At 37.5% G+C, this 22,027-nt stretch overlaps 2 protein-coding genes across 2 annotated transcripts in view; one reads left to right on the top strand and one right to left on the bottom strand.

Moving 5' to 3' along the window:
• Positions 1 to 22,027, bottom strand: part of Ift74 (intraflagellar transport 74) — an 88,044-nt gene that overhangs the window by 35,518 nt on the left and 30,499 nt on the right. Inside the window, exons 9-13 of the mRNA XM_052176763.1 lie at positions 17,965 to 18,103; positions 16,541 to 16,603; positions 6,007 to 6,150; positions 3,711 to 3,751; positions 1,480 to 1,559 (exon numbers count right to left, since the gene is read on the bottom strand). Of these exons, the coding sequence (XP_052032723.1) occupies positions 1,480 to 1,559; positions 3,711 to 3,751; positions 6,007 to 6,150; positions 16,541 to 16,603; positions 17,965 to 18,103 (467 nt within the window). The remainder of the gene's footprint in view (positions 1 to 1,479; positions 1,560 to 3,710; positions 3,752 to 6,006; positions 6,151 to 16,540; positions 16,604 to 17,964; positions 18,104 to 22,027) is intronic.
• Lrrc19 (leucine rich repeat containing 19) overlaps positions 21,431 to 22,027 on the top strand; it is a 12,714-nt gene continuing 12,117 nt past the window's right edge. Inside the window, exon 1 of the mRNA XM_052176764.1 lies at positions 21,431 to 21,545. The gene's annotated coding sequence lies outside the window, so the exon portion shown is untranslated. The remainder of the gene's footprint in view (positions 21,546 to 22,027) is intronic.

Here is a 22,027-nt window from a genome sequence, read left to right as displayed (position 1 = left end):
TATTCTAGTTTGACTCAGCCATTCAAATGTGTGTGTGTGTGTGTGTATGTGCGTGTGTACTTCAGAACATGCTATAAACAATAAGTATATATAATCCTGTACTTGTAAACAAATGAGTAAATACATTTTAAAATTAATGACCTTAGTATGAATTGATTATAAGCCTACCTTTGTCACAAATACCATTTACTACATAAACCTCAGTGAGACATTACCATGATGCTCATTTCCCAAACCAGAAAACTACAGCATAGTCACATTTACTTATCTAAGCCTTTACAAGTCTATTAAGGCCATGAGTAACCACATGTAGATATAACTATGTGTTTCTAAGAATATATTTTAATTTCACAAATAAATCAGAAAGCCAAGCTTATGCTTAGATAGTGGAACTAAGACTTTACCATCAGAAAATGTCTGGTTTAAGTCTAGTTTTTACTACAAACTTGGAGAATTTAAGCAAATTATTAATTGCTCTGAGCTTTCATGGTTATAAAATGAATATTATTTATAATAACAAAAAAGCTTGAATACTATCTTTAAAATCGAAGAAAAGGGCTGGAGAGATGGCTCAGTGGTTAACAGCACTGACTACTTTTCCAGAAGACAAGGGTTGAACTCCCAGCTCACAACTATCTGTAACTCCAGTTCCAAGGGATCCAATACCCTCACACAAATATAGATAGATAGATAGATAGATAGATAGATAGATAGATAGATAGATAGATAGACAGACAGACATATACAGATAGACAAAACACCAATGCACATAAAAAATAAAATTATTTTAAAGATTTGTTCAGTAAATAAATAAATATGCAAAAATCAAAGTAAAAACGAAGTTTAAGAATATTCTTCTCCCTACTGTGAATGTCTGTATCATCCATTGGTAAATTAACTTGATTTTCCTCCACTAACTGATAATATATAGTTGATCTGGTTAGCTCATGAACAATTTTATTAGTTTGAAATTAAGCCATGAACTCTTTAAACAGGGAACCTGTACCAAGAGTAATCTGGTTGGGAATTATGATGCCCACACTTCTCCCGTTCACACAGAATTTCTACCATTAAGATCCTAGGCTAGAAAAACAGGAGACAACACTGCTTCCTCCCTTATAACTGAGCCCAACCAGGAAACCAAGTCTCTCTGGGCTGTTTGAGGTATTTGTTACCTGACTGTCACCTCCCCTACTAGGAAAAAAAAAAAAAAAAAAAAAAAAGATCCTTTGAAAACCTAGGTACTTACCTTACACAATCATTAGGCTACTTAAAATTTTAATCAAGTAATTATTTTAACACTGTTTATAATACTCTGTATATATATTTTAATGAGCTAATGTTAGGAATATCATAGAGTATTATATTTATTTAAATAAGAAATCCTAAAAAGTCACTATGATTACAATTAATATGCATATGTTCAGATATATATTAGTTGCATTTTTAAAAACTCAAAAAATATAACACAAACATTACCTTGGTGTTCCTCTAAATCCATGTCAAGTTGTCTAATTTCTTCACTAAACTGGTTTATTTTTTCCTTTATATCTGTTAACCTGTTAAAAATTTTAGTGAACTTTAGAAGCAACACAAGGAAAAAAGTCATACTGAGCATTATCAAATTGAAAACTTTTCTACTACCAGAACATCATTCAAAGGTTACAATATATCTAATACAAAGTGAGAAATTTTGTCAGTCATGTATCTGGTGAGCAAATTCTATTCTGAATATATGAAGAATTCATTTTATTCAATACCACCAATAATAATTCATGAGAACGTGCAAAGGACATTAATAAACACTTCTCCAAAGATGATATATGATATGGCCAACAGAACATAAAAAGAAATTCAACACCATAAACCATCAAGGATGCTAGTGAAAGCCAAATAAATAAATAAATAAATAAATAAAACAATTTCACATCCATTGACATGGCTGTAATGAAATCATAGATATTAATAATTTTTTCTTAAAAAGGCAAATGATGCCAGGTGGTGGTGGCGCACACCTTTAACCCCAGCACTTGGGAGGCAGAGGCAGGTGGATTTCTGAGTTCAAGGCCAGCCTGGTCTACAAAGTGAGTTACAGGACAGCAAGGGCTATACAGAGAAACCCTGTCTCGAAAAACCAAAAAAACAAAAAACAAAAAAACCCCCAAAAAAACAAAAAACAAACAAAGACAAATGATGCTAAGTTATGAAGATGATAAACTATCATACATTGCAGGCAGAAATGTAAAATGCCTATTTGCATTGAAAATACAATGCTTATTATGTAGCTATTTGATCTAGATTGGACTCCAAATTTATAATGTAAAATATAAAGTAAGTACATAAGCCAGGAATTCCATTCCTGAATATTTATATAGGAGAAGTAGAAATAAATGCTCATACGAAATCCAGCTCACAGATGTTCATGTCAATATGATTCCCAATAGCCACAAAAGCCTATCAATTGATGAACAAATTAAAAATATACAATGGAATATTAATTGGAATTAAAAATAAATGAAATATTGATGTATATACTACACTACAGACAGACAGGCCTTGAAAATGTTAGGCTGGGGCTGGAGAGATGGCTCAGCGGTTAAGAGCACTGACTGCTCTTCAAAAAGTCCTAAGTTCAAATCCCAGCAACCACATGGTGGCTCACAACCATCCATAATGAGATCTGATGCCCTCTTCTGGGGTGTCTGAAGACAGCTACAGTGTACTTACATAGAATAAATAAATAAATCTTTAAAAAAAAAGAAAGAAAGAAAATGTTAGGTTAAATGAAAGCATGCTGCCCCATGGGACCAAAAGCTGTTTGAGTCCATGTATGAAATGTCCAGAATAGGCAAACAGATAACAAAGGAAGGAAGGAAGGAAGGAAGGAAGGAAGGAAGGAAGGAAGGAAGGAAAACAATTGTTACAAGCTGTGGGATTTGGTTAGAGTGACTAAACTGGGGGCACTGATTGTCCAACTGTAAATCTAACAAAAAGCTCTGAATAGTATGCTTTAAATATATAATGAGCTCTTATCCCATTCTCTTACCCCATTCCTTCTCTCTTTCTCTCTCTCTCTCTCTTTCTCTCTCTCTCTCTTTCTCTCTCTCTCTCTCTCTCTCTCTCTCTCTCTCTCTCTCTCTCTCTCTCTCTCTCTCATCTTCTCTCTTCCACATGGTCATGGCTGTCCCTCATCTCTCTATCTTCTCTTTCCCCTCTTCTTATTCTACTCTTTTAATAATAAAGCATAAATATTATATATATATATATATAATGAATATAATTTTATATATATTAAAATATATATATATATTTTATCTCTTAGCAAAGCTCTTTTTAAAACGAAATTATACTAAGCAATGCAAAGAATCTCTTCCACATGGTCATGGCTGTCCCTCATCTCTCTATCTTCTCTTTCCCCTCTTCTTATTCTACTCTTTTAATAATAAAGCATAAATATTATATATATATATATAATGAATATAATTTTATATATATTAAAATATATATATATATTTTATCTCTTAGCAAAGCTCTTTTTAAAACGAAATTATACTAAGCAATGCAAAGAATTAAAGCCTGGAGACTGAAAGCTCAATAAATATTAACATGTGAGCTACCTGAAAATGCCCATAAAAGCACATACTATTGTAACTTTATGATGTAATCTGAAAGAAGAAAAATATAAAATGTCCTAGTTCAAAGGTACTTACTGTCGCTCCATGCTGGCTATTTCCTGATTATCTTCTTTAACCTGTATAGGCATAGAAAGAAAATAGTATTTAAAGAATAACTCATCTGAATAGACTATCTGAAAGAGAACCTCACTAAGAAACTACTGCCAGATCCCTTCCTTCTTCCTCAAATACATTTTTACTTCCTGCCCTGGCCAGTTTTATGACTGCTTCATACAAACTAGAGTCATCTGAAAGGAAATGTAAATTGGGAAAATCCTTCCACAAAACTAGGCTAGCAAGCCTTACACCTTTAATCCCAGCACTCAGGAGGCAGAGGCAGGTGGACATCTGGATCTGAAACCAGCTTGGTCTACACAGTGAGTTCCAGAACACCAGCGACACCCTGTCTCTAAACAAACAAATGAACAGATAAATAAAGGAGCAAATAAGCAGCTAAAAAACAATCAGGCTATAGGCAAGTCTGTAAGGCATTTTTTAAAAAAAAAACTGGTGACTGGGCAGGTGGTTCTAGGTTCCATAAGAATGCAGGGTAAGCAAGCCATGAGGAGTAAGCCAGGAAGCAGAATTATCCATGGCCTCTGCACAGCTCTTGTCCTTAGATTTCTTGCTGTTTCACTGTTGACCTAGCTGTTTTTGATGAACTACAAGATGGAAATCCAAGTAAAATAAACCTTTCCTCACTAGGTTGCTTTGGTCATGGTGTTTCATGATAGCAATCTAAGCTGTAACTAGGACACTTGTCAAGTTAACACGTCTTCCAACATGAGTCAGTTAACTAATAAGTGGTATCTTGACTTTCTGAGACTCCCACAAATTCAAGGGTCCAGCTACCAGTTTTGGGAAGCCCCAATAAAATTAAATTTGAGAAAAACAATGAATAATTTTTAGGGTACATTTATACCATGCCATGTAGTACTTTAAATATGTATAATTCCATATCCTATAAAAGATATATATATGTGTGTGTGTGTGTATATGTGTGTATGTGTGTGTGTGTGTGTGTATACACACATACAATTATTAGTACTAGATTATCTTAAATTTAACATTTTTAAAATAAGATCTCTCTATATAGTGCTGGCTGTCCTGGAACTCACTATGTAGAACAGGCTAGCCTCAAAATTCAAAGAGATTATCTACCTGCTTCTGCCTACCAAGAGTGTGTCACCAAGCCCTGCTCAAACTCAGATTTAAGTAGCAATCTCTAAAGCATTTTCTCCTATTCTGCTCCTAATCTTTTCTTTGTAAGGAATGGCTGAAGTTTTAGAATATTTTTTACGTGTATTATATTTTAATTTATATACTACATGTGGGAGGATCCACTATAGTGCAAGTGTGAAAGTAAGAGAATAACTTTCACAAACTAGTTTTCCTTCTACCATGTGGGTTCTTAGGATTAATCTCAGGCCACCAGGCTTAGCAGCAAGAGCTGTTACCTGCAGAGATATCTCACAAACCAATATTTAGACTTTAAGACCATTCTAGAAAAGTTCATTCTAACAGTCTATTAACTGATCCATAAGCTTCCAAACACCCACTAAGCACACACCCAGACACACACACATGCACACACACCTGCAAACATAAAACACCTCAAAGGAATTCCAAAAGTGATCTCTGCCCTTAAAGTTACATACCTCTCAAGGGTATTGGACTTAGTACATCTCAGCATAAACAAGTTTGCTGTGACTTAGAGCTAAATTAAAACAGCCTAGAAGCAGTGCAAAAGTTATGAAATATATGGCACATGATTATGTCATATATAATTTCATAAGACATTTAAATTTTATTCTCTTCATGAAGGCACTAATACTAACTACCAAAGTCATTAGACTTGGGACACTTCTTTTTTTTGTAGAAATAAGCATAAATAATGGAATTTATTTTCAGTAAAATTATCTAACTAGGTAAATCACCAATAAAGTATCCATGAAATGATATAAAACACACCAAAAAACATAAAATGAGGATTTACTCCAAAACCAAGTTGTTTAAGAAAGTAAGATATTTCTGTATGTTCTTGGCTCATATTTCATATTGAAGTAAAGCTAACTATTGTTTTTGGATAATAATCACATTGATTTTCTGCTTAATTCATAGCTTTTAAAACAAATAAATGGCCAGGCAGCAGTGACATGCATCATTAATACCAGTACTCGGGAGGCAGAGGCAGACAGATCTTAAGAGTTAAAAACCAGCCTGGTCTGTGGAGCATATTCCAGGGCAGACAGGGCCACACAGAGAAACATTGTCACAAAAACCCAAACAAATCAGAATGAAACAAAAACAAATGATGAGCTTTCTTTGGTACCTGCTTAAGTAATCTCTCCCTTTCCTCCATTGGTGATCCCATGCTTTTGTCTTCTGCAATCATTTGATCTCGATGGGACTCTAACTCATAAAGTTTCTCATATAGCAATACAGCCTCTTGCTTTACCTGGGAGTGTGCTATTTCCTAAGAACAAATAGGAAAACTTAAGTTGATCTTCTGGACAGACAGAAAGTTAAGATAAAGACGTAATGCTAGCCTTCTAGTTTCTACCTGCGCCTGGGAGCTGACCCTGTGCCACATCCTTCAGCACACCAATCCCACCCAGAGCAAGCTTGTCTCCCCTAGGAGTGTTGACACACCCAAGCTCACAGGTGAGACCACCATTACCACCTGGCCAAAATAGAACTCATCTGGAGCCCGGTGGTCATAGAAACCTCTGTGCAGCAGGGGACACCATCCTTCCTGTTTCCATCTATGCCTGGGAACTGATCCTGTGCTCCAGCCCTCTGCACCCCAATCTCACAAGACAAAGCTTGACCACCACAAGTGCTGAAACATCCAGGCTCACAGACTCACAGGAGGGACAAGCTCGAGTCAGAGACAGCAAGGCCAGATAACTCTAGAAATGTCCACATAGCCAGAGGCAAGCACAAGAATATAAGCCACAGAATCCAATGTTACTTGGCATCATCAGAACCCAATTCTCCCACCACGGCAAGCCCTAGATACCCCAACACACCTGAAAAGCAAGATTCAGATTTAAAATCACATCTCATGATGATGATAGAGAGCACATAAATAACTCCCTTAAAGAAATACAGGTAAACAGAGGTAAACAGGTAAAAGCCCTTAAAGAGGAAAACACATAAATCCCTTAAAGAAATACAGGAAAACACAACAAACAGGTGAATAAAATGAACAAAACCATCCAAGATCTAAAAACGCAAATAGAAACAATGAAGAAGTCACAAAGGGAGATAACCCTGGAGATGGAAAACCTAGGAAAGAGATCAGGTGTAATAAATGCAAGCATCACTAGCAGAATTCAAGAGTTAGAAGAGAGAATCTCAGATGTAGAAGATACCATAGAAAACACTGACACAACAACAAAAAAATGCAAAAAGTTCCTAACCCAAAATCCAGGACACAATAAAGAAACCAAACCTAAGAATAACAGGCATAGAAGAAAGCAAAGATTCCCAACTCAAAGGGCCAGTAAACACCTTCAACAAAATAATAGGAAAAAATTCCCCTAACCTAAAGAAAGAGATAAGAAGTCTACAGAATGCCAAATAGATTGGACCAGAAAACAAATTCCTCCTCAAGTAACATATAATAGGCAGACCTAACAGAATTTCACCAGACTTCCCATCAGAGACTATAAAAGCTAGAAGATGTCATACAGATCCTAGAAGAACATAAATGCCAGCCCAGACTACTATACTCAGCAATACTTTCCATAAATGGAAAAACAAAGATATTCCATGACAAAAACAAAGTTACAAAATATTTTTTCCATAAATCCAGCTCTGCAAAGTATAATAAATGGAAAAGACCAACACAAGGAGGGAAACGTCACCCTAAAAAAGCAAGAAAATAATCTTTCAAAAAACCCAAAAGAAGATAGCCACACAAACCTAATTCCACCTCTAACAACAAAAATAACAGGCAACAACAATTATTGGTCCTTAATATCTCTTAACATAAATGGACTCAATTCCCCAATAAAAAAGACACAGACTAACAGACTAGACACGTGAACAGGACACAGCATTTTGCTGCATACAGGAAACACACCTCAATGTTAAAGACAGACACAAACTCAGAGTAAAAGACTGGGAAAAAATATTTCAAGCAAATGGTCCCAAGAAACAAGCTGGAGTAGCCATTCTAATACCAGATTAAAAAAAAATCAACTTCCAACAAAAACTTATCAAAAGAGATGAAGGACACTTCATACTCATCAAAGGAAAAATCTACCAAGATGACCTCTCAATTTTGAACATCTATGCTCCAAATGCAAGGACACCCACATTTGTAAAAGAAGCATTACTAAAGATCAAAGCAAACACTGCACCTCACACAATCATAGTGGGAGACTTCAACACTCCACTCTCAGCAATGGACAAATCATAGAAACAGAAACTAAACAGAGACACAGTGAAACTAACCACATTTATGAACCAAATGGATATAGCAGATCTATAGAACATTTCACCCTAAAACAAAAGAATATACCTTCTTCTCAGCACTTCATGGTACCTACTCCAAATTGACCATATAATCTGACACAAAACAAGCCTCAACTGATACAAGAAAATTGAAATAATACCATGCATCCTATCAGATCACCACGTGGACTAAGGCTGGTCTTCAATAACAACAAAAACAACAGAAAGCCCACATACACATGGAAGCTGATAGCTCTCTAATCAATGATAAGTTGGTCAGGGAAGAAATAAAGAAAGGAATTAAAGACTTTTTAGAATTTAATGAAAATGAAGCCATAATATACCCTTTCATACACTTTCATACACAATGAAAGCAGTGCTAAGAGTAAAACTCACATAGCCCTGAGTGCTTCCAAAAAGAAACAATGACAACTTGGTCAAGGACGAAATAAAGAAATTAAAGACTTTTTAGAATTTAGTGAAAATGAAGGCACAACATATCCAAACTTATGGGACACAATGAAAGCAGTAAGAGGAAAACTCAGCTCTGAGTGCAGTGCCTCCAAAAAGAAACTGGAGAGAACATGCAGTACCAGCTTAACAGCACACCTGAAAGCTCTAGAACTAAAAGAAGCTAATACACCCAAGAGGAGTAGAAGGCAGGAAATCATCAAACTCAGGGCTAAAATCAACCAAGTACAAACAAAAAGAACTTTAAAAAGAATGAACAAAACCAGGAGCTGGTTCTTTGAGAAAACCAACAAGATAAATAAACCCTTAGCCAGACTAACCAGATGGTACAGAGACAGAATCCAAATTAACAAAATTAGAAATGAAATAGATATAACAACAAACTGAAGAAATTTAAAACAAAAAACAAAAAAAACACCAGATCCTATTACAAAGGCCTCTATTCAACAAAACTGGAAAATCTGGATGAAATGGACAATTTCCTAGGCAGATACCAAATACCAAAGTTAAATCAGGATCAGATAGACCATCTAAACAGTCCCATAACCCCTAAACAAGCAGTCATTAAAAGTCTCCCAAGCAAAAACAAACCCAGGACCAGATGGGTTTAGTGCAGAATTCTATCAGATCTTCAAAGAAGACCTAATACCAATACTCCTCAAACTATTCCACAAAACAGAAACAGAAGGAACACTACCCAACTAGTTCTATGAAGGCACGATCATGCTGATACCAAAACCACACAAACACCCAACAAAGAAAAATTCAGACCAATTTCCCTTATGAATATTGATGCAAAAATATTCAATAAAATTCTCCAAAACTGAATCCAAGAACACATTAAAAGAATCATTAACCATGATCAAGTAGGCTTCATCCCAGGGATGCAAGGATGGTTCAATATATAGAAATCCGTCAACATAATCCACTACACATACAAACTCAAAGAAAGAAACCACATGACCATTTCATTAGATGCTGAGAAAGCATTTGCCAAAATCCAACACCCCTTCATATTAAGTCTTCAAAGATCAGGAATTCAAGGCCTATATTTAAACATAATAAAAGCAATATACAGCAAACCAGTAGCCAACTGCAAACTAAATGGAGAGAAACTTGAAGCAATCCCACTTAAATCAGGGACTAGAAAAGGCTGCCCACTCTCTCCCTATCTATTCAATATAGTTCTAGAAGGTTTAGCCCAAGAAATTAAGACAAAAAAAAGGAGGTCAAAGAGATACAAATTGGAAAGGAAGAAGTCAAAATACCACTATTTGCAAATGATGATAGTATAGTTAAGTGACCCCAAAAATTCCACCAGAGAATGCCTAAAACTGATAAACTACTTCAGCAAAGTGGCTGGATATAAAATTAACTCAAACAAATCAGTAGCCTTCCTATATTCAAAGGATAAACAGGCTGAGAAAGAAATTTAGGGAAACGATACTCTTTACAATAGTCAAAAATAACAAACTATCTTGGTGTGACTCTAACCAAGCAAGTAAAAGATCTGTCTGACAAGAACTTCAAGTCTCTGAAGAAAGAAACAGAAGACCTCAGAAGATGGAACGATCTCACATGCTCGTGGATTGGCAGGATTAATATAGTAAAAATGGCCATCTTACCAAAAGCAATCTACAGATTCAATGCAATCCCCATCAAAATTCCAATTCAATTCTTCACAGAAAGAGAAAGAGCAAATCTCAAATTCATCAGAAATAACCAAAAACCCAGGACAGTGAAAAGTATTCTCAAGTATAAGAGAAGTTCTGGGGGAATCACTGTCCCAGAGCTCAAAGTGTACTTACTATAGAGCAACAGTGACAAAAACCACCTATTACTGGTACAGTGACAGGCAGGTAGATCAATGGAATAGAATTGAAGACCCAGAAATGAACCAACACACCTATGGTCACCTGGTCTTTGACAAAGAAGCTAAAACTACCCAGTGGAAAAACAGACAGCATTTTCAACAAATGGTCCTGGCTCAACTGGCAGTGAGTATGTAGAAGAATGCAAATTGATCCATTCTTATATCCTTGTACAAAGTTCAAGTCCAAGTGGATCAAGGGCCTCCACATAAAACCAGATACACTGAATCTAATAGAAGAGAAAGTGGGGAAGATCCTCAAATATATTGTCACAGGGGAACTTTTCCTGAACAGACTAACAATCGCCTAGACTCCAAGATCAGTTATAGACAAATGGGACCTCATAAAGTTGCAAACCTTCTATAAGGCAAAGGGCACTGTCAATAGGACAAAATGGCAACCTACAGAGTGGGAAAAGATCTTTACCACCCCTACATCCAATAGAGGGTTAATATCCAAAATATATAAAGAACTCAAGAAGTTAGACACCAGAGAATGAAATAACCCTATTAAAAATGGAGTACTGAACTAAACAAAGAATTCTCAACTGAGGAATCTTGAATAGCCAAGAAGCACCTAAAGAAATGTTCAACATCCTTAGTTATCAGGGAAATGCAAATCAAAACGACCCTGAGATTCTACCTCACACCAGTAAGAATAGCTAAGATTAAAAAGCTCAGATGACAGCAGATGCTAGCAAAGATGTAGAGAAAGAGAAAAACTCCTCCATTGCTGGTGGGACTGCAAGCTGGTACAATCATTCAGGAAGGAAATCAGGTGGGGGAGGGGGAGGGTTCCACAGAAAATTGGACACAGCACTACCTAAGGACCCAGCTATACCACTTCTGGGCACTTATTCAGAAGATGCTCCAACATGTAATAAGGACAAATGTTCCACTATGTTCACAGCAGCCTTATTTATAATAGCCAGAAGCTGGAAAGAACCCAGATGTCCTTCAATAGAGGAATGGATACAGAAAATGTGGTACATTTACACAATGGAGTACTACTACTCAGCTGTTAAAAACAATGACTTCATGAAATTTGCAAGTAAATGGATGGAACTTGAAAATATCCTGTGTGAGGTAACCCAGTTACAAAAGAACACACATGGTATGTACTCACTGATAAGTGGATATTAGGAAAAAAACTGGGAATACCCACAATACAACTCACAGACCTTATGAACCTCAAGAAGAAGGAAGACTAAAGTGTGGATGCTTCAGTTCTACTTAGAAGGGGAACAAAACAAACATGGGAGGTAGAGGGAGGGAGGGACCTGGGATAGAGAGATGAGGGAAAGGGAAAAAGGTGGGGCAGGATCAGGTGTTGGTGGAGGAGGATGTCAGGAAATGTATAGACGCTCAGGAAATTAATGGAAGTGTGTAGCAAGGGGGGATGGGGAACAGGTCATAGACACCAGAAAGTCCCAGATGCCAGTCATAGCTGTCCTGAGAGGCTATGCCACAGCCTGGCCAATACAAATTGGATGCTTGCAGCCAACCATTGGACTGATCCCAGGGTCAACAGTGGAGAACTGAAGGAGCTGAAGGGGTTTGCAACCCCATAGGAAGAACAACAATATCAACCAACCAAAACCCCCCAGAACTCTCAGGGACTACACCACCAACTAAAGAGGACCCATGGTTCCACCTACATGTGTAGCAGAGGATCACCTTATTTGGCATCAGTGGAAGGGGAGGCCCTTGGTCCTATGGAGGTTCAATGCCCCAGCATAGGGGAACACTAGGGCGTTGAGGTAGTAGTGGGTGGGTAGAGCACCCTCATAGACGCAGGAGGAGGGGGTATGCGTTGGGGGTTTTCAGAGAGGAAGAAGGGTGTTAACATTTGAAATGTAAATAAATAAAATAACCAATAAAAAAAGAATCATGGTGTTTTGAATAGTATAGGAAGTGGAATTTCAATTTTCAAATAATCTCAACATAATAATAATAATAATAATAATAAAAAGACATGATGTTTGATAATTAACATGACTGGTATCCTTAGACACTAGAGCCTGTGGAATGTAAGCTGATTGTGCAGGCAATAAAGAAGCTGCCTTAATAAATAACAGTACTGGTGACTAAGAAGAAGCCAAAACATTGCAGAGTATCATAGGGAACACACTCCCAACCTGACTGTAGATGTCTAACCACCACAACTACAAATAAATAAATAAATAAATGTTTACTACTTCAATGACCTAGGTTGCAGCCCCTTTTTCCCTTCTTTTTTTATTGAGTATCATCTTCATTTACATTGCCAATGGTAAAACGTTTCCCGATTTCCCCTTCTCAAAGACCCCCAACCCCTCCTCCCACCTCCTGCTTCCACGTATATGCCCCTCCACCCGGTACACTCCCACCTCCCCCCCCCTCGGTTTCCCTTTGTTGCTGCCTCCATTGAGCCTTTACCTTACCAAGGACCATTCCTCCCATTGATGCCCATCAAGGCCTTCCTCTGCTACATTTTTGGCTGGAACCATGTGTGCCCCTTGGTTGATGGCTCAGTCCCTGGGAGTCTTGGGGCGTCTGGGTGGCCGAAATCATTGGTCTTCCCATGGGGTTGTAAACTTCTTCAGCTCCTCTGGACCACCCTCCAGATCCTCCATTGGGGACCCCATGCCCAGTCCAACAGTTGGTTGCTAGCATCCGCCTCTGTATTTGTAAGGCTCTGGCAGGGCCCCTCCAGAGACAACCATGCATGCTCCTTTTGGTATACACTTCTTGTCGTCCGTAGTAGTGTCAGGGATTGTTGACTGTTTATAGAATGAATCCCAGACCCTTTCTTACAGGAACAGGGAAACTAATGCAGGTCAAACAGTTGCTATGTACTTAGCACAGTTCCACTTTCACAAAAACAATCTCTGAATTGAAATAGATGTGATAAAATTCTTGTAGATAAAAAGATCTATAAGTTTTCCCTAACCACAGCTCTGCATGGATCCCTAAAGGCCTGCTGCTGCCAGGGACAACCAAGTGAATTCCCCAAGCCCCAAACTACATTTTAGTCCACACCTTTAACCAAAATACCAGATACCTGCAGGCATCAGAGGCCACCAGGTGAGAACTCTACCCTAATTCCCTGGCTGCTGGCCCTTCTGAGCAAACCCAGCAGCAGCAAGCTCCGTCCTGCCACCTATGCACACCATTTCCTGAGCCACAACTCCACCTACATCCAGGGTCTACCAGCTCTGCCTGCATGCTTGGAAGGCTGCTGCCACCAGAAACAACCAGATTTACCGGCTGACAGAGAGGCCTGCTGACATAAGGGACTACTAGCTATCAATCTGCAGCCCCAGAGACCTACTCCCATCAAGACTACCAGGCTGGCCGGGCAGTGGTGGCGCACACCTGTAATCCCAGCACTCTGGGAGGCAGAGGCAGGCGGATTTCTGAGTTGGAGGCCAGCCTGGTCTACAGAGTGAGTTCCAGGACAGCCAGGGCTATACAGAGAAACTCTGTCTCGAAAAAACCAAATCCAAAAAAATACCAAAAAAAAAACCAAAAAAAAGACTTCCAGGCCTGCCAACACTAGAACAACCAGCTGGCTAAAGGTGAGCATAAGAACACAATTAACAAAAATGAGAGCAATATAACCCCACCAGAACCCAGCTATCCTACCACAGCAAGACCTGACTATCATAACACACCTAAATCACATGAAGATCACCTTAAATCTAATCTTACGAAGATGATAGAGACCTTTGCAGAGGAAATGAATGAGTTCCAGGACAGCCAGGGCTATAAAGAGAAACCCTGTCTTGGGGGGGGGGGGGGGGAGGTGGGGGGGGGAAGGGAAAGACCATTACCAACAGAATACAAGGGACGGAAAGGAGAATCTCAGGCATACTCAATGGACAGTTTAAAACCCAGAACAGCCTGAGCAGATGTCTTACAGTCTCTAGGAGATTACAGATGCCAGTCCAGACTTCTATAGCCAGGAGCAAAACTTTCAATCACCACAAATGGAGAAAACAAAACATTCCATGAAAAAAAAAATTTAAACAGTATCTTTCCACTAATTCAGCCCTTTAGAGGATAGAAGGAAAATTCCAACAGAAGGAGGGTAACCAAGAAAACACAAGAAATAGTCAATCCCACACCAGCAAAACCAAGTGAGAAACATACACAACACACACACACACATACACACACACAGTACCACACCAATATCAAAATAAGAAACTATCAATTACCATTAATATCTCTTAATATCAATAGTATAAATTCCCCAATAAAAATACAAAGGCTAACAGAGTGGATGCATAAATAAGTTCTACCATTCTACTACATTCAAGAAACACACCTCAGCAACAAAGATTTAGAGTAAAGGCCTGGAAAATCATTTTCCAAGCAAACGGACCCAAGAAACAAGTTGAAGTAGCCACTCTACTATCTAATAAAATAAAATAGACTATCAACCAAAAATAATCAAAAAACATATGGAAGGATATTTATTGAAAGAAAAATCCACCAAGATGATGTCTCAATTCTGAACATGTATGCCCCAAATGCAAAGGCACCAATATGTGTGTGTGTGTGTGTGTGTGTGTGTGTAAAAGAAACATTGTTAAGGCTTAAGTCACATATCAAACCCCACAAATTAATAGTGGGAGATGTCAGCACCCCATTTTCAGCATCTGACAGGTCATCGAGGCAGAAACTAAACAGAGAAATAATGAAAGTAACATGATATGAATCAAATGAACCTAACAAACATCTGTAGAACATTTTGCCAAACAAAAGATTATACCTTCTTCTCAGCACCTTATGGAACCGTCTCCAAAACTGACCATAAACTTGGTCACAAAGCAAAGTCTCAACAAATAGAAGAAGGAAATAACTCCTTGTATCCAATCACACTACTATGGATTAAAGCTGGATTTCAACAACAGATCAAGAGAAAGCCTACATAAACATGTAACCTGAACAACTCTCTTCTCCATGATCAATGTGACAGGGAAGAAAATAAAGAACAAAATTAAACACTTTTTAGAATTCAATGAAAAAGAAGGTGCAACCTACATAAACTTAAGGACACATGAAACCAGTGCTAAGAGGAAAATAAATGGCACTGAGTGCTATTAATCATAAAGGAATTGGAGAGTTCTTATACTAAGGATTTAAAAGTACACCTGAAAGCTCTAGGAAAAAAAAAAAAAGAAGCAGCAAACATAACCAAAAGGAGTAGAAAACAGGAAATAAGCTCAGGACTGAAATCAGTCAATCAGAAACAAAGAGAATAATAAAAAGAATCAAGTCCCTACAGGCAAGAAGGACTGAAATAACCCAAGGTCAAAGGCACCACAAGCAAACCTACAGAAAACTAACCTGGACCCACAGGGGCTCACTAAGACTGAACCACCAATCAGAGAGCATGCATGGGACAGACCTAGGACCCCTACACATATATAACACATATATCATCTTCATGTGGGACCCCTAACATCAGGAACAGGGGCTTTCTCTGACGCAGTTGTCTGCTTCTTGGTCCCTTTCCCCTAACTGGGCTGCCTTGTCTAGCCTCAAAAGAAAATGCACCTAGTCCTACTGCAACTTGATATTCTAAGGCTGGTTGATATCCATGGGAGCCCTCCCCCTTCTCAGAGAAGAAAGGGAGGGATAAGGGGAGGTGAGGAAGTAACTGGGAGAAAAGGGAGAAGCTTTGATTGGAATGTTAATTAATTAACTAATTAATTAATTAATAAAAAAGAAAAGAAGAATGGAAGCTTCACACCCTCAAATGACTTATCTCCGCACCTTTTTCCTGTTTTAGCCTCCTACGGTTTATTACTACTACTAAACTACTCTTGATTTTTTTTTCCCAGCACATTAGAGCAATGACTGGCTTTGCATACAGTATTACTGAAGAAAAACAACAATCACAACCAAGAAACCCAGGCTATTTCTTATCAACCTGAGATCTCTGTGGTCCCGAATGGGAAGAAAATATAAACCCCTGTTAGTAAACTGCAGAGTGTGTGGTTCTGGCTAATGCTCCCCTGAATTATCCTCAGAGCTCAGGGACAGAACATTCCCAGAACTTTATACTCACAGTTTCCAGGCTCTCCTTTTTAATGTTCAGTGAATCTAGTTGTTGCTGAAGTGTATCTAATTCCTAAAGGGAAAAGGGGAAATTTAAAGGAATAACTTTTTTCTTCACTTTTAAAAATCTCATATATGAATATGATAAAATAAATTCTGTAAATATATTCTATTTCTATCCTGCATATTGACTAGAACTTACCAAGGTTTTATCCTATTTGGAATAACTTCTTTTATTAATTCTAAAATCATTCCCACATACCTTTAAAAATCTCATATGCTTGTCACAATTATTACATCAGTATTTGGATCATAGTAATTACCAAAGACTTTCAAACTAATGATGTCATTGTTCAATATCTTCTGCCTAACTCCTTTTAGAGTCAAGACTTATATATAGGAGGGGGACAAATGGAGAAAGAGGGAGCATGGAGGGTGGGAGGGAGGGCAGAAAAAACAGGGAGAAAAGGAGGAAGAAGGAAAGACAAGTAACCAGAGAGGGGGAAAGGAGAAGGGAGAGAGAGGGAGGAGACATTAAGAAGAGATGAAACAGAAAGAACCACTGATCATTCATAACCCCTGTACAGAATTTAATATACCTTGGTAATAGTTTGGCATTTCTACAATATGCTTTCTTCCATGACTCATTTATCCAAAAAAAAAATTGTTCAAGATAAAAAAAATGTTTAAATAAAATTAAATGAAGCAATACCTGGGAAATAAATAATATTCATTACTGGCAATTATTGGCCCAAATTTTTGGTAATCCTTCAGTTTAGGGTCATCTGGGCTTGAAGAAACACTGGCGTTTAACTAGGAGGATTATCATCAGGCACCTGCACTGTTCCTTCAAGCAACATGACTAGGGAACCATTCAAATCAGGGACATAACAGGTTAAAAGGCTTGTTGCTTATCAAACAGGTAGGAAAATGAAAGAAAATTAATATCCATGTGGCTCTGGTCTATGAGTCCCTCTAATATTTTCAATAAAAGTCCATAAAAATCCAACATTATAATGTGTTCATGTACTTGGAAGACAGAGGCAGGGGGAGTTCTGTGAGTTCCTTGCCAGTCCTGTCTGCAGACCAAGTTTCAAGGCAGCCATGGCTACACTGTGAGACCCTGTCTTAAATAAGTAATTACATCCAAGTGTTTTCATATGCCTTTATGACATGAAAAGCTGAAGATACAGAGAGCTAAACTATGATGTATTTTTTTTAAAAGCCAGAACACTATGCAGCATAAGAAAATGAACCTTACATCAGTGTCTCCTACATTTAAATGACTGGGAATTAGCTGAGGACCTGGTTACTACTATGAGATTCTGATGAGCAGGTCCAATTCATTCTCAGAGACCCTGGTTTTGATTTTTTAAATTATACTTTGAGTAGTATGGTGCTCCATGCCTAGCATACAGTCCAAAGAAATATCACCTGCAACAGTTTCTCATTTGTGGTTTTCATTTCTATGTACTTGACTTGTTTTTCAGGAGACATATTTTTGATAATGCCATCTGCTGCTTGCTTTTCTTGTTCAACTTCTTCTTCTACACTTCTGATTTGTTTTTCCTTCCTGAAATCAAAAGCATACAAAGTTCCAGTTAGTATACTGAGGAGGAAAAAAAAAAATCAAATTATTTTGAGGTACTAAATAGAAAATCAACCATATAAAAACCTGATCATATCAGCTCAGACTTAATATACTTTTCTCATCTGCATCCTCAAATCCAATTTATTTATTATCTACTTAAATGTATGACTAAAACAGAGAGATTGTCATATATAATCTCTCAGGCCACAGATGTACAATCTGTGGGTTCATTTAATGGTGATACATAAATAAATTTTAGTTTTAAAACAGTGATTTTCTAACATTTGTTAGTCATAGCATTCTCTGATCAAGTTAGAATCTGTATAGAAAATTACTATGTAAATCATGTAAAGCAAGGCAGCTCTGACCGAGCTAGCCAATACAGAGAGGTACACTATAGTGTGAAATATTCTTAGGACTTATTTTATCTTATGTGAATGAATGTTTTGCATGCACATATGTATGTGCTCCATGTGTGGGCCTAGTGCCTGCAGAGGTCAAAAGAGGGTGTCAGATCCTTGGAACTGGAGTTACAGGAGTAGTAAGCTATTATGTGGATGCTGGGAACCAAATCTTTGTCCCCTGCAAGAACACTGCTCTTAACCACTGAGCACCCCCATAATTTGATTTTTTTTAAAAAGAAAAATCATAGGTTTGGTGAGATGGCTCAGTGAGTCTAATACTTGCTGCACAAGCCTGATTATCATTCAATCCATGGACAATCCATTCAATCATTCAATCAGTGCACAACAGAACCAAATACACACATGCACCATGTCACATAAGCACCTATATACACATATGCACACATAATAATAATAATGATGATGATCTAATAAAAACTTAAAACCAAAGCCGGGCGGTGGTGGCGCACGCCTGTAATCCCAGCACTCTGGGAGGCAGAGGCAGGCAGATTTCTGAGTTCGAGGCCAGCCTGGTCTACAGAGTGAGTTCCAGAACTGCCAGGGCTACACAGAGAAACCCTGTCTTGAGAAAAAAGCAAAAACAAAAACAAAAACAAAAAAATTAAAACCAAATTATACCTTAAGATCAATAATATGCTTATATTTGCTTTTACCTATTGTTTTAAATACAATAGGTATTAAACAAACATATTTTAGCACCATAAGACATTAATTTCCTGAAAAAAATATAACCATTATATAATAACAACAATTACCCTAATCATGTAATCACAATATTGTCACAAGAAATACCACTAGTGTGCCCTGTATTTAATTTTCTACATAGTCAATTACTAGTAGGGTAGAAAAATTTTCTTTTTAAAGAAACTGTTTTTTATTAACTCTTTTAAGAATTCATAGCCAGGCGGTGGTGGAGCATGCCTGTAATCCCAGCACTCTGGGAGGCAGAGGCAGGCAGATTTCTGAGTTCGAGGCCAGCCTGGTCTACAGAGTGAGTTCCAGAACTGCCAGGGCATACAGAGAAACCCTGGCTTGAAAAAACGAAGTCCAAAAAACCAAAAAAAAAAAAAACAAAAAAAAAACCAAAGACAAAAACAACAACAACAAAAAAAAACCAACAAAAACAAAAAATTCATACAATGTATAAACCTCCCCCATTTCTCACGTATTTGCCTTCTCTACCATCATATAGCTCCCTCTCCCAACTTTCTGAGTCATCTCTCCTGCCCCCCAGTCCAGTGGAGCTGTGTTATGTAATTTTCTTGGAATGAGGCCTACCTCGTAGTATGTTTGACGTACCAGGAATCTTTTTTTTTTTTTTTTAATCTGAGAGAATTTATTTGCTAGGTATGGTGACCCATGACTCTAATCACTGTACTTGAGCAAGAGAGGCAGGCAGATCTCTATAAGTTCAGAAACAGCCTGGTCTACATAGGGAGTTCTGAGCTAGCCAGGACTTCAGACTTCGAGCTTGTCACAAAAAAGAAGAAAAAAAGGAAAGAGTGAGTTTAATATAAATTTTTATACAAAGATCATGGATTGAGATTTTTCAGTTTTTTCAAAAATCTGATTAAAAATCTATCATTTACTCATGGATAACAATTTCTACTGTCGTCAATCAGTTAACAGCTAAATTCATTGGGCCACATACTCCATACCTTCTATACACTCAGATCCTACAAGTAGCAAAAGGGACCTAAACTTAGAACATTTCCTACAGACATCTCAGAATATGAAACAGACAACTGGGAATTTCTTAATTTCTTTCTTTCTTTCTTTCTTTCTTTCTTTCTTTCTTTCTTTCTTTCTTTCTTTCTTTCTTTCTTTTCTTCATTGAACAGGAAGTCATATTTTTCCTCTGACCATCAAAAATTAGCATGTGAATTCTAGTGTTAAAACTTAGGTGAGTTCATGGGCTTGCCTATGTTTCATTATTCAACAAAGAAACCCTGTTTCTTGCAGTGCCCACTGTAGATAGATTGGTGGGAGCTAATATTGTACGGCATTCTACTTTACAGAGGATTTAGATTACATCACAAGGAAGGTATCTTATTTCCTGATGGTCTATAATGGCTGCCAAATCTTTAAATGGCTTGAGCACTTTGCCCCTGTAATAACTTGGCAGTAAAGTGACTAATAAAAGCAAGGTACTGTAAAAATGAGCAAACAACAATGTTGAAGGGCAGTGAAATATAAAACTTGGTGATATATTTTTCATTTGAATCTAACAAAATATAAAATAGCTTTACAATTAACCCACATTAGTTTAGTAACAGTACTGGCTGGTTTTGTGTTGTCAACTTGACACAGGCTAGAGTTATCACAGAGAAAGGAGCCTCCCTTGAGGAAACACCTCCATGAGATCCACCTGTAAGGCATTTTCTCAATCAGTGACCAAGGGTGAGAGAGCCCACTGTGCGTGGTGCCATCCTGGGCTGGTAGTCCTGGATTCTATAAAAAAGCAGGCTGAGCAAACCAGAAGAAGCACGCCAGTGAGAAACATCCCTCCATGGCCTCTGCATCAGCTTCTGCTTCCTGACTTGCTTGAGTTCCAGTCCTGACTTCCTTGTAGTGATCAACAGCAACATGGAAGTGTAAGCTGAATAAACCCTTTCCTCCCCAACTTGCTTCTTGGTCATGATGCTTGTGCAGGAATAGAAACCCTGACTTAGACAGCAACATCTTTCAAAAATACTCTCAATATTTTACAATTTAAGTCACAAAATAAAATTGTTAATATTTTGATAAAAGTTGAAGCGATACACAAAAACTAAGTAAACTATGTTACTTGTTATAAAGTCAAGGATGTCTTTAAGAAATTAGGTTCTAGTCAATCTTTTGCTAAGGAAGTGCAGCTTCTCCTTAATCACTTGTTTACAGGTCCAAAGGTTAAAGCAGTGAAATGTGTCCATCTGACACAGGCCTTTCTAGTGGTGTAGAAGAAGCAGAGGAAACTTCTCACACACACCAGTCTCAGATACAAAAAGGACAAAGTAAAGGTAAGCGCTTACATACTTCAGGCCTAGTTGTTGTTAAATTTGTCAAGTCTGTAGAGCAATCCTTGCCGTTAGTGATAAAGAGCAGAGAACATGTTTTTACAGTCTACTGCAGAAATAATATAAACCTATGGAACAGGCAACGGCTCTTTATAAATAAAGTTACAATGGAATACAAAAGTTTTCATCTAGTAAATCAAAGTTTTAAGAACATTTTTATTTTATTTTTTATGATTTTATTTTTAAATGTTAATCAGAGAAGTCGAAGTAACTTTAATCTTTAAACAAATTTACAAGATCAAAAGAATTAGTTGAAACTACTGAAGTTGGATGATTACTACTATTATTAAACAGTTTTCAAAAAAAGTTCCTAATAAGTTATTTATTAAGTTTTAAAACATAAAAATCACAAAGTAGTTAGAGAGAGTAATCATTATTACTGTCAACAACACCGTACTCCAAAAGCACTGTATTATGGCATAAAT

This window comes from Apodemus sylvaticus, chromosome 3 (genome assembly GCF_947179515.1).
Source record: "Apodemus sylvaticus chromosome 3, mApoSyl1.1, whole genome shotgun sequence".
NCBI classification, from domain to species: Eukaryota; Metazoa; Chordata; class Mammalia; order Rodentia; family Muridae; genus Apodemus; species Apodemus sylvaticus.
The sequence above is the reverse complement of the archived record's forward strand: the minus strand, read 5'-3'. Positions and strand labels throughout refer to the sequence as shown.